This window comes from Tachyglossus aculeatus, chromosome 23 (assembly GCF_015852505.1).
Source record: "Tachyglossus aculeatus isolate mTacAcu1 chromosome 23, mTacAcu1.pri, whole genome shotgun sequence".
Classification (NCBI taxonomy): domain Eukaryota; kingdom Metazoa; phylum Chordata; class Mammalia; order Monotremata; family Tachyglossidae; genus Tachyglossus; species Tachyglossus aculeatus.
Window position 1 is genome coordinate 21558561 of NC_052088.1, and position 12146 is coordinate 21570706.

General features: G+C 48.3%; 1 protein-coding gene across 1 annotated transcript in view; it reads left to right on the forward strand.

The window, feature by feature from the left end:
- The first annotated feature begins 393 nt into the window (after window positions 1-393).
- RASA1 (RAS p21 protein activator 1) overlaps window positions 394-12146 on the forward strand; it is an 84039-nt gene continuing 72286 nt past the window's right edge. The window contains exon 1 of the mRNA XM_038765982.1: window positions 394-727. Coding sequence (XP_038621910.1) covers window positions 492-727 — 236 coding nt within the window. The 5' untranslated portion in view covers window positions 394-491. The remainder of the gene's footprint in view (window positions 728-12146) is intronic.

Below are 12146 nucleotides of genomic sequence, written 5' to 3' on the forward strand. Positions count from 1 at the left end.
AGAAGGAGGAGGAGGGCGCAGGCCGGCCGAGCCGGGAGGTTTCCCCCGGCCCTTCGGGGAGGCCCCGCTCTGAGGGAGAAGGAGGAGGAGGAGGAGAGCGGGGAAGTTTCCCGAGGCTCCCCCCCGCGCTGGGGCCGGGCCTTTTGGGAGCCCCCCACCAACCCGCGCTGAGGAAGAGGGCGGTGGCCGCCGCCGAGCGGGGAGGTTTCCCGAGGCTCCCCCGCGCTTGGGCCGCCGCCGCTCGGTCGGTCGGTCGGGCCTTTGGGGAGGCCCTGCGCGGAGGAGGAGGGCGCAGGCTGAGCGGGGAAGTTAACTGAGGCAACGCCGGTCCTTCTGTGAGGGCCCCCCGGGGCCGGGCCTTTGGGGACCCGCGCTGACGGGGAGGAGCTGAAGAGGGGGACGGAGGCCGAGGGAGCGGGGAAGTTTGCCGCGGCGGCCCCCGGCCCCTCCTCCGGCCGGCCGCTCGCTCGGGCCTCTGGTGGGGCCCCGCCATGATGGCGGCCGAGGGCGCCGAGGGGGACGCACCCGACGGACCCCCCCCGGGCCCCGGGACGCCGACACCGACCGGAGCCGGGGAGCCCGGGGGAGGCTCCTCCTCGCCGCCCCCGCCGCCGCCGCCGCCTCAGCCCGCCCCGCTGGGCCCGGCGGACGAGGGCGACTCCCTGGACGGGCCGGAGTACGAGGAGGAGGAGGTGGCCATCCCGCTCAACGCGCCCCCCACCAACCAGTGAGTCGCCCCGACCACCGACTGTATTTATTTCTGTACAGATTTATTACTCTGTTTATTTTACTTGTACACATCTATTTTATTTTCTTAGTGTGTTTGGTTTCGTTCTCCGTCTCCCCCTTTCGGACCGTGAGCCCCCTGTTAGGTAGGGACTGTCTCTCTGTGTTGCCAATTAGTACTTCCCAAGCGCTCAGTACAGTGCTCTGCACATAGGAAGCGCTCGATACGATTGATTGATTGATTGACTGTCTCTGTAGGTTGCCAACTTGTGCTTCCCCAGTGCAGTGCTCTGCACATAGTAAGCGCTCGATAAATACGATTGATGATGATCAAGCAGTCGTATTTATCGAGCGCTTACTGTGTGCAGACTGTCTCCGTATGTTGCCAATTTGTACTTCCCAAGCGCTTGGTACAGCGCTCCGCACATAGTAAGCGCTCGATAAATACGATTGATGATGATCAACCAATCGTATTTATCGAGCGCTTACTGTGTGCAGGCTGTCTCCGTATGTTGCCAATTTGTACTTCCCAAGTGCTTAGTACAGTGCTCTGCACATAGTAAGCGCTCAATAAATACGATTGATGATGATCAACCAATCGTATTTATCGAGCGCTTACTGTGTGCAGACTGTCTCCGTATGTTGCCAATTTGTACTTCCCAAGCGCTTGGTACAGTGCTCTGCACATAGTAAGCGCTCAGTAAATACGATTGATGATGATCAACCGATCGTATTTATCGAGCGCTTACTGTGTGCAGACTGTCTCCGTATGTTGCCAATTTGTACTTCCCAAGCGCTTAGTACAGTGCTCTGCACATAGCACTCAATAAATACGATTGATGATGATCAACCAGTCGTATTTATTGAGCGCTTACTGTGTGCAGACTGTCTCCGTATGTTGCCAATTTGTACTTCCCAAGCGCTTGGTACAGTGCTCTGCACATAGTAAGCGCTCAATAAATACGATTGATGATGATCAATCGTATTTATTGAGCGCTTACTGTGTGGAGAGCACTGTGCTACCCACCCCAACCCCACAAACATGGGCACCCCGCTTTCGGGTACGCACCGGCTCCATCTCTTGCCGACCCGTCCTTTCCAACCGCTTAGTAATAATAATAATGGTGATAATAATGGCATTTTGGTAGGCGCTTACTACGTGCAAAGCACTGTTCTAAGCGCTGGGGAGTCTTCTAGACTGTGAGCCCACTGTTGCCAGCTTGGACTTCCCATGCGCTTAGTACAGTGCTCTGCACGCAGTAAGCGCTCAGTAAATACGATTGGGGAAGCAGCTTGTCTCAGTGGAAAGAGCCCGGGCTCTGGAGTCGGAGGTCAGGGGTTCGAATCCCGGCTCCGCCAATTGTCAGCTGGGTGACTTTGGGCAAATCACTTCACTTCTCTGTGCCGCAGTTCCCTCATCTGTAAAATGGGGATTAAGACTGTGAGCCCCCCCCCGTGGGACAACCTGATCACCTTGCAACCTCTCCAGCGCTTAGAACAGTGCTTTGCACATAGTAAGCGCTTAATAAATGCCATTATTATTATTATTAATTGGGGAGGCTACAAGGTGATGAGGCTGTCCCACGGCGGTCTCTCAGTCAATCCCCATTTTACAGACGAGGGAACTGAGGCCCGGAGAAGTGAAGTTTTTATTTTGTTAGTATGTTTGGTTTTGTTCTCCGTCTCCCCCTTTTAGACTGTGAGCCCACTGTTGGGTAGGGACTGTCTCTAGATGTTGCCAATTTGTACTTCCCAAGCGCTTAGTACGGTGCTCTGCACATAGCAAGCGCTCAATAAATACGATTGATGATGATGATGATGATGAAGTGACTTGCCCAGAGTCACACTGCTCCGCGCGCAGTCAGCGCTCAAGAAATAAGATTGAGTGAATGACTGTGCCCAACCCAATAAGTACGATTGAATGAATGACCGTGCCCAACCTGCTTACCTCGTATCTACTCCAGTGCTTAGAAAGGTGCTTGGCACATAGTAAGTAAGCGCCTAACAAACGCTGTGATTATTCTTCTAGCCTATCTGTTGCCGACTTGGCCTTCCCAAGCGCTTAGTACAGTGTTCCGCACACTAATCGCTCAATAAATACGATGGAGCGAATGACGTGTGCCTCCCCTCCGCCCCGCCAAACCCCGTCTCCCCCTCCTAGCCTGACACCCCGTTGTTGGGTAGGGACCGGCTCTATCTGTTGCCGACTTGTCCTTCCCAAGCGCTTAGTACGGTGCTCCGCGCACAGTCAGCGCTCAATAAATATTACTTGTACATATCCTGTTTATTTTATTTTGTTAGTGTGTTTGGTTTTGTTCTCTGTCTCCCCCTTTTAGACTGTGAGCCCACTGTTGGGTGGGGACTGTCTCTATATGTTGCCAATTTGTACTTCCCAAGCGCTTAGTACAGTGCTCTGCACACAGTAAGCGCTCAATAAATACGATTGATGATGATGACGATGGAATGAATGAATGATTGACGTGTGCCTCCCCTCTGCCCCGTCAAAGACTGTCTCCCCCGCCTAGCCCGAGACCCCGTTGTTGGGTAGGGACCAGCTCTACCTGTTACCAGCTTGTCCTTCCCAAGCGCCTAATATCCATATCAGTCAATCAATCAATCGTATTCATTGAGCACTTACTGTGTGCAGAGCACTGTACTAAGCGCTTGGGAAGTACAAGTTGGCAACATATACAGTCCCTACCCAACAGTGGGCTCACAGTCTAGAAGGCTCACAATCTAGTGCTCCACGCGCAGTAAGCGCTCAGTAAATACGATTGAATGAATATGTCCAACCCGCTTACCTCGTATCTACCCCAGTGCTTAGAATGGTACTTGGCACGCGCTTAGTACAGTGTTCTGCACATAGTAAGCGCTCAATAAATACAATTGATTGATTGGCCCATAGTAAGCGCCTAACAAATGCCGTCATTATTTTTCTAGCCTGTGAGCCCGTTGTTGGGTAGGGACCGCCTCCGTCCGTTGCCGACTTGACCTTCCCACGTGCTTAGTACAGTGCTCTGCACACAGTCAGTGCTCAATAAATGCGATCGAATGAATATGTCCAACCTGCTTACCTCGTATCTATACCAGCGCTTAGAAAGGTGCTTGGAACATAGTAAGCGCCTAACAAATGCCATCATTATTTTTCTAGCCTGTGAGCCCGTTGTTGGGTAGGGACCGTCTCTGTTGTCGACTTTTCCTTCCCAAGTGCTTAGTACAGTGCTCCGCACACAGCGCTCAGTAAATGCGATTGAATGAATATCTCCAGCCTACTTACCTCATATCTGCCCCGGTGCTTAGCATGGTGCTTGGCACATAGTAAGCGCCTAACAAATGCCATCATTATTTTTCTAGCCTGTGAGCCTGTTTTTGGGTAGGGACCGACTCCGTTGCCGACCTGGACTTCCCAAGCGCTTAGTACACTGCTCTGCACACAGCGCTCAATAAATACGATTGAATGAATGAATCAATGACATGTTCCTCCCCTCTGCCCCGCCAAAAACTGTCTCCCCCTCCTAGCCTGAGACCCAGTTGTTGGGTAGCAATCCTCTCTATCTGTTGCCGACTTGTCCTTCCCAAGCGCTTAGTATAGTGCTCTGCACACAGTCAGTGCTCAGTAAATATGATTGAATGACTATGCCCAACCTGCTTACCTTGTATCTGCCCCAGTGTTTAGAAAGGTGCTTGGCACATTGTAAGCGCCTAACAAACGCCATCATTATTCTTCTAGCCTATCTGTTGCAGACTTGTCCTTCCCAAGCGCTTAGTACAGTGCTCCGCACACAGCGCTCAATAAATACGATTGAATGAATGACTGTGCCCAAGCTGCTTACCTCCTATCTACCCCAGTGCTTAGAAAGGTGCTTGGCACATAGTAAGCGCCTAACAAATGCCATCATTATTTTTCTAGCCTGTGAGCCCGTTGTTGGGTAGGGACCGTCTCTGTCCGTTGCCGACTTGTCCTTCCCAAGCGCTCAGTACAGTGCTCCGCACACAGCCCTCAATAAATACGATTGAATGAACGACTATGTCCAACCTGCTTGCCTCGTATCTACCCCAGTGCTTAGAATGGCGCTTGGCACATAGTAAGCGCCCAACAAATGCCATCATTATTCTTCTAGCCTGTGAGCCCGTCTTTGGGTAGGGACCGTCTCTGTTGCCAACTTGGACTTCCCAAACGCTTAGTACGGCGCTCTGTACACAGTCAGCGCTCCATCAACGCGATGGAATGAATGAACGACTTTCACAGGGCCCAAGTCCCACGGCTTCAATCGCACAATAATCCCATTTGGAAACGAGCAGCGCGGCCCAGTGGCAAGAGCCCGGGTTTGGGAGTCCGAGGTCTTGGGTTCTAATCCCACCTCCGCCGCTTTTCGTTCGTTCAGTCGTATTGATGGAGCGCCTGCTGTGTGCAGAGCACTGGACTAAGCGCTTGGGAAGGACATGTCGGCAACAGATAGAGACGGTCCCCACCCCACCACGGGCTCACAGTCTAGAAGCGGGGAGACTTTGTCAGCTGGGTGACTTTGGAAGAGTCACTTCACTCTTCTGGGCCTCGGTTCCCTCGTCCGGAAAATGGGGATGAAGACTGTGAGCCCCATGGGGGACAATCTGTTCTCCTTGTATCCCCCCCCCCCCCCCCCCCCCCCCGCCCTTCCACCACCCACCCCCGGGTGCTTAGAACAGTGCTTCGCACCTAGTAAGCGTGAAATGATGATGGTATTTATTAAGCGCCTCCTAGGTGCGAAGCACTCTTGGGGATACGAGGTAATATAATAATGATAGCATTTATTAAGCGCTTACTGTGTGCAAAGCACTGTTCTAAGCGCCGGGAAGGTTACAAGGTGAGCAGGTTGCCCCACGGGGGGCTCACAGTCTTCACCCCCATTTTACAGATGAGGTCACTGAGGCCCAGTGAAGTGACTTGCCCAAAGTCACACAGCTGACAAGTGGTGGAGCCGGGATTTGAACCCATGACCTCTGACTCCAAAGCCTGGGCTCTTTCCACTGAGCCACGCTGCTTCTCCAAGGTGATCACAAGGTGATCAGGTTGTCCCATGTGGGGCTCACAGTCTTAATCCCCATTTTACAAATACATTCAATCGTATTAAGCGCTTACTGCGTGCAGAGCACTGGACTAAGCGCTTGGGAAGTACAAGTCGGCAATGAGGGAACTGAGGCCCAGAGACGTTAAGTGACTCCCCCAAGGTCACACAGCTGCCAAGTGGCGGAGCCGGGATTAGAACCCTCGACCTGGGACTCCCACGCCCGGGCTCTTTCCACCGAGCCACGCTGCTCAACAAATGCCATTATTATTATTCCAATAAGTCGGGGGATGGTGCGGGGGGTCAAGGAGACTGATGATTACTGAGGCGTGAGGGGACCGTTTAGAAGACGGTGTACAAAGGTCTGAGATTTGGTCCCACCTCAGTCGATTAATCCCCGTGACACCTCCCGCGTGTTATCTGTAGAATAGCTTCCTTCCACCTCTCTTTGGGTATCGGGGAAACCATCCGGAAAGGCGGCATGTTAACTTTGTCATCCAAATGAAGCCAGTTCAACGAGTGCTCTAAAGCCGGTAGCCGGCATGTATTAAAACCGGTAGGGAGAGTGGACGGTTCGGTAGGTCTTTCTGCCACAGATGAACTCGGGGTGCGTGTTCCACCTCAATCGACTAATCCCCGTGACACCTCCCGCATGTTATCTGTAGAATAGCTTCCTTGCACCTCTCTTTGGGTATCGGGGAAACCATCCGGAAAGGCGGCATCTTAACTGTGTCATCCAAATGAAGCCAGTTCAACTAGTGCTCTAAAGCTGGTAGCCGGCATGTATTAAAACCGGTAGGGAGAGTGGACGGTTCTGTAGGTCTTTCTGCCACAGGTGAACTCGGGGTGCGTGTGTACATGACTCTAAAAATATGCTAGAAAGTACCATCTAGAATACCCAATAGTGCAATGCCACTTGTCAGCTGTGTGACTTTGGGCAAGTCACTTAGCTTCTCTGTGCCTCAGTTACCTCATCTGTAAAATGGGGATGAAGACCGTACACCCTACGTGGGACAACTTTGATTATCTTGTATCCTCCCCCCCCCCCCCCCGCACCAGCACTTATAGCCCCTTCCTTCCTCTCCCCATCGTCCCCCTCTCCATTCCCCCATATTACCTCCTTCCCTTCCCCACAGCACCTGTATATATGTATATATGTTTGTACATATTTATTACTCTATTTTACTTGTACATATTTATTCTATTTTATTTTGTTAGTATGTTTGGTTTTGTTCTCTGTCTCCCCCTTTTAGACTGTGAGCCCACTGTTGGGTAGGGACTGTCTCTATATGTTGCCAACTTGTACTTCCCAAGCGCTTAGTACAGTGCTCTGCACACAGTAAGGGCTCAATAAGTACGATTGATTGATTAGAACAGTGCTGGGCACATAGGAAGCGCTGAACAAATACCAACATTATTATTATTATTATTATTATTATTATTATTATTATCATTATCATTATTATTATCTAGACTGTGAGCCCATTTTTGGATAGGTACCGTCTCTATATGTTGCCGATTTGTACTTCCCAAGAGCTTAGTGCAGTGCTCTGCACGCAGTAAGTGCTTAATAAACACGATTGAATCAGTGAATCTTTCCTCTGTGGGCCATTAGTTTGGAAGATCCCCACCAACTAGTTGCCCGTGCAAACTGGCTGTCCGCTTTGCTCCAGATTTGTGTTTTCTGCTCCGAATGAAAAAAGCCTCCCCGCTGTTCTCCCTTAACCCTGCTGCCCATAAGCCACTGGGCGATCCATTTCCCTGGTCCAGATTGCCTTTTCTCACTTGAAAAATCAATCAGTGGTATTTATTGAGGGCTAACTGTGTGCAGGGCACTGTATTAGGTCATTGGGAGAGTACAGTACGGCGGAGTCGGTGAGACAGCTTCCCCGGGCCCACTGCAAGTTTAAAATCCACTTGTTGATGCCTTAACTAAATTCTTCTACTCTAAGAACACCATCCACCACAACCTCCCCAACACATGATAGAAATATCTGTTAGTTTATGTGCACGTTTGTTGCGTGTTTGCTTTTCTGTAGTAGACGGTGAGATCCCCGGGACGGGAACTCCGTGTGGCACTTTGTAATATTTTTCCACACCCAGGGCAGCGTTTGAGCATTCAGTCGTATTTATTGAGCGCTTCCTGTGTGCAGAGCACGGTACTAAGCGCTTGGGAAGTACAAGTTGGCAACGTATAGAGACGGTCCCTACCCAACAGTGGGCTCACAGTCTAGAAGAGTGAGCTCACAGTCTAGAAGCCCTGTGAAGCCCTGTCGTTTTAAAATTCATCTCTCTAATTTTTTTAGTGGACAGTGATCGCCCGATCTTTATAAATGCTGATGACTCAGTGTTTTCAAGGTGGACTTCTTAAATTGCATCGTGTCATCGTAATTTTAAATTGTCAATCATCATCATCATCAATCGTATTTATTGAGCGCTTACTGTGTGCAGAGCACTGTACTAAGCGCTTGGGAAGTCCAGCCAGGCACTGTCCTGAGCATCTGGGAGAAGAGTAGAGTAACAAAAAACAAAACACTAACCCTACCCTAAACTAGTTGAACAGTTTATTCTTAAAAATAATTGGAAAATGTATATTTAAGCAAGTCCATAATGCTCATCGGTCTTGCAGCCGATGAGGGCTCTCACGTATTCGGAGCGGAGCTAGTCATGTACAGCCAGATGTCTTTATCGGTGTGCTCAGAGTTACCTGGCGTCAAATTCAGCTTCAATATATGCTTAATGCTTTTGGGCAGGTACATGATGCCAATATCAGATTCTGTATAGTTTCCAATTATTTTTTGTTGTTGTTCCTTACTAGTCATACTTTTACAGTGCCGTTGATCTGTGTAGTTCAAGGCTGTCATCGGAAGTGAAATTTATTTTTAAGCTGTAATCCGATTTTACAACCTAGAAAAACACCTTGCTAATTCACGTGGGTACTTTTCCAATAAAATTATCCCTTGTGTAAGAAGAAACATAACTGAAGTCTAATACCTTGATCCTTTAGTCATATGCAGCAGCGTTTTCGGCTTGCAGTCATTTGTTAGGTGGCTCTTGTTTTTGTTTTTTTTCCCTCGTGGGATGCTAGATGATCAAAATGGGCAGGGTTTTTTCTTGGGGGCAGTAATGGTTGTCATTTTGCAAATGTAATTCTAGATCTGTAAAGTACAGGATTGAAATGCAATCTAGGGTTTGGTGTTTTAAAAACAACACAAAAAACTTAACCTATCAGCCAAGTCCATGTGGACTTTGTAAAGGCACCTTAAAGAGAATCAGTTGCCTTTTAAGGCACAAAAGATGTGATGCATTTTGTGTGCTTCCACTTGGAGTAAAAAAAAAAAAAAAAAAAGGCCCAACTAGGTAGTCCCTAATAGCTTTGCCTAACAACAACTCTTCCTGTTTAAATTGTGAAGAATAGTATAAAAGAACGTTCATGACTAAATTAGTATTCAGTTACTAATAAAAAACGATTGGCCATTTCCAGTGCTGGAAAAATATTTTCAAACTACAACCAGTTGGAATAAAATGTCACTTTCCAGTCCAGTGCCGTGTACAGTTCTCTGCATATAACCACTGCTTAGTAAGCTGTCCAGCAGTTGACTCGGGCCTCTGGAAGAGACCTAGGAAACTGGAAAAAGTGTTTTGGGGGGTTTTTTTGGTTTATATTTTTACTCTTGTTGTTTAATGGTATTTGTTAAGCACTTAGTACACGCCAGGCACTGTAAATAAGCACCGTGATAGATGCAGAATAATCAGGTTGAATAATAATAATTGTGGTACTCAGTGTTTTCTGTGCCAAGCACTGTACTGAGTGCTGGGATGGATACAAGCAAGTCAGGTTGGTTATAGTCCCTTGTCCCATGTGGGGCTCACAGTCTCAGTCCCCATTTCACAGATGAGGGAACTGAGGCCCAGGGAAGTGGAGTGACTCACCCAAGGTCTTAGAGCAGGCAAGTGGCAGAGCAGGGTTAGAACCCATGACCTTCCGATTCCCAGGCCCTTGTTCTCTCCACTGTGCCGTGCTGCTTCCAGTCCCCGTCCCACGTGGGGCTCACAGTCTCGATCCCCATTTTACAGATCCGATAACTGAGACACAGAGAAGTCCAGCGACTTGCCCAAGGTCACTCAGCAGACAGCTGGCTGAACTGGGATTAGAATTTAGGTCCTCTGACTCCCAAACCGGTGCTCGTTCTGCTAGGCTACGCTGGTTTGTTAGTAACAAATTGAATTTGCTTGTATGTTCTTTTACGTTGTAAGGGCTGAGCAGACTTTTCTAACTCTTCATCCTGATGCGTAAATCATTCTATTTTAACAGTTGATTTCATTACTCTCCAGGTTAAGGACTCTTCTAACTTTTAACTGGACGAGTTGTACATTATTCCTTTGAGAGTTTGCTGGTTTAGATGCTCAGCATCTCAGCCGGAGAGTTTGGGTCAGACCTGTGCATTCCAACACTGCAGAGTTGAAAGTTGATGAAGGAATTTATTGAAAGTTTAGGCAACAAAGGCAAAGAATTCATGAGAACTTTTGAAGCCTCCCACTCCCCCCTACCCCCCTCAAAAAAAATTAAATCAATTCTTAACTTGAGAATTATATTTCAAAAGCGTAGGGCGATAGCGTAAGTATCTTGAGTAGTGATCTAATTGTTTTGTCTCCATTTTCCTTCCTTCAAAAATTGGGTGATAGTCCTCAACATCATCAAAATATTTGAGTGCTTATAATCAGTGCACCGTGTTTGATGATAGAAACAGAAAAATTAAGTCCCTCCCACAAGGAGAGCGTATCTGAGGAAGAAAACACGCATAACTAACTTGCATCTACCCCAGCGTTTAGAACAGTGCGTGACACACAGTAAGTGCCCAGGTATCATAAAAAAGTTGCAAATTAGACATTAGAGGTCATGTCAGAATCTGTCAAAGTGCTGCGGGACAAAGCCCCACATACCGCAGTCATTTCCTCCTTTTTCTCTTCTCAGTCCAGTGACAGAAAAATCACCCGAACGTTTTAAAAGGTGTGGAGATGCTTCTACTTCATCTGTTGCACTGGCTAAGGGGGTGGGAGCGTGGGGATCCCCAAGGCCTTAGACCCCCTAGGGCAGCCTGACTCTGTTCAGCTCATATTATCTCTCTTCAGATTTCTGGTTTGTTAGACTAGGTGTTTTCCAGAAATTTGCCTAGAAAATTAAACATCCCAGAATTCAGACTGTCGTAAGTTGGCCTGCCTACTTTACATTGCTGCCAGGTCCACTCTAGGTTTCTCAATACCCTCAGTTCTGCTATTAATGCTAGTTTTCAGAGCGCTGTTGGGCTAGAGTATTGTTGGAGAGCAGTTACCTAGCGATGTCGGCCTGGTTAGATGAAGCGCAAGCCTGTCGTATCAGGAGAAGTAGCTGTGGACGACTATCTGTGGTTACTTGAAGCAGCGTGGCTCAGTGGAAAGAGCACGGGCTTGGGAGTCAGAGGTCATGGGTTCAAATCCCGGCTCCGCCACTTGTCAGCTGTGTGACTTTGGGCAAGTAACTTAACTTTCCTGGGCCTCAGTTACCTCATCTGTAAAATGGGGATTAAGATTGTGAGCCCCCTGTGGGATAACCTGATCACCTTGTAACCTCCCCAGTGCTTAGAACAGTGCTTTGCACATAGTAAGCGCTTAATAAATGCTATTATTATTATTACTTAAAGGGACTTGTTGGTGACAGAGAAGGTCTGGTGCACCAAGCTGGTCACCTTGTGGAAGGAGTGGGCTCTCCTGCAATAAAGGGAGCAAAAATAACCCTGAATAGCACTGTGGAGAATTTCTGTTCCCACTTCTATCCTTCTAAGAGTTGAGAAAAGAACCTTCGGAAAGGGAAGAGTTTTCATCTGTCTTCCGAATGAGACAACCACCTGTATTGGCCCTATCTTAGACGGGAGTGATCAATTGCCTAAAGTATTTTTTTAACCACAATAATGAGTTGTCGCATGGGAATTCTCTTCTCAATCCCACTTAGCTCATGCAGTTAAAAACAATCAGTAATCTATAGCCAAGCCATTGCTCAATAAAGATAACTCAAAATGAATGCAGTGGATTAAACCTTTCTACTGTATTTCATGCATTCATTCAATCGTATTTATAGAGCGCTTACTGTGTGCAGAGCACTGTACCAAGCGCTTGGAAAGTACAGTTCGGCAACAGAGACAATTCTTAGAAGAGTTCACATTCTGCCAGTGGTGTGTGGTAAATTTTAAAGTCAGTCTTGCAGAAAGAAGGGTGTAACATCACACTAATACTCCCCCCACCCCCCACTTCCTAACATAGGCTAAACCAGGGGCCTTTTGAATGTTTTTAGGTAACAAAAAAAGTTTATTTTCGGCAGCAGCCATCATATTTTATAAA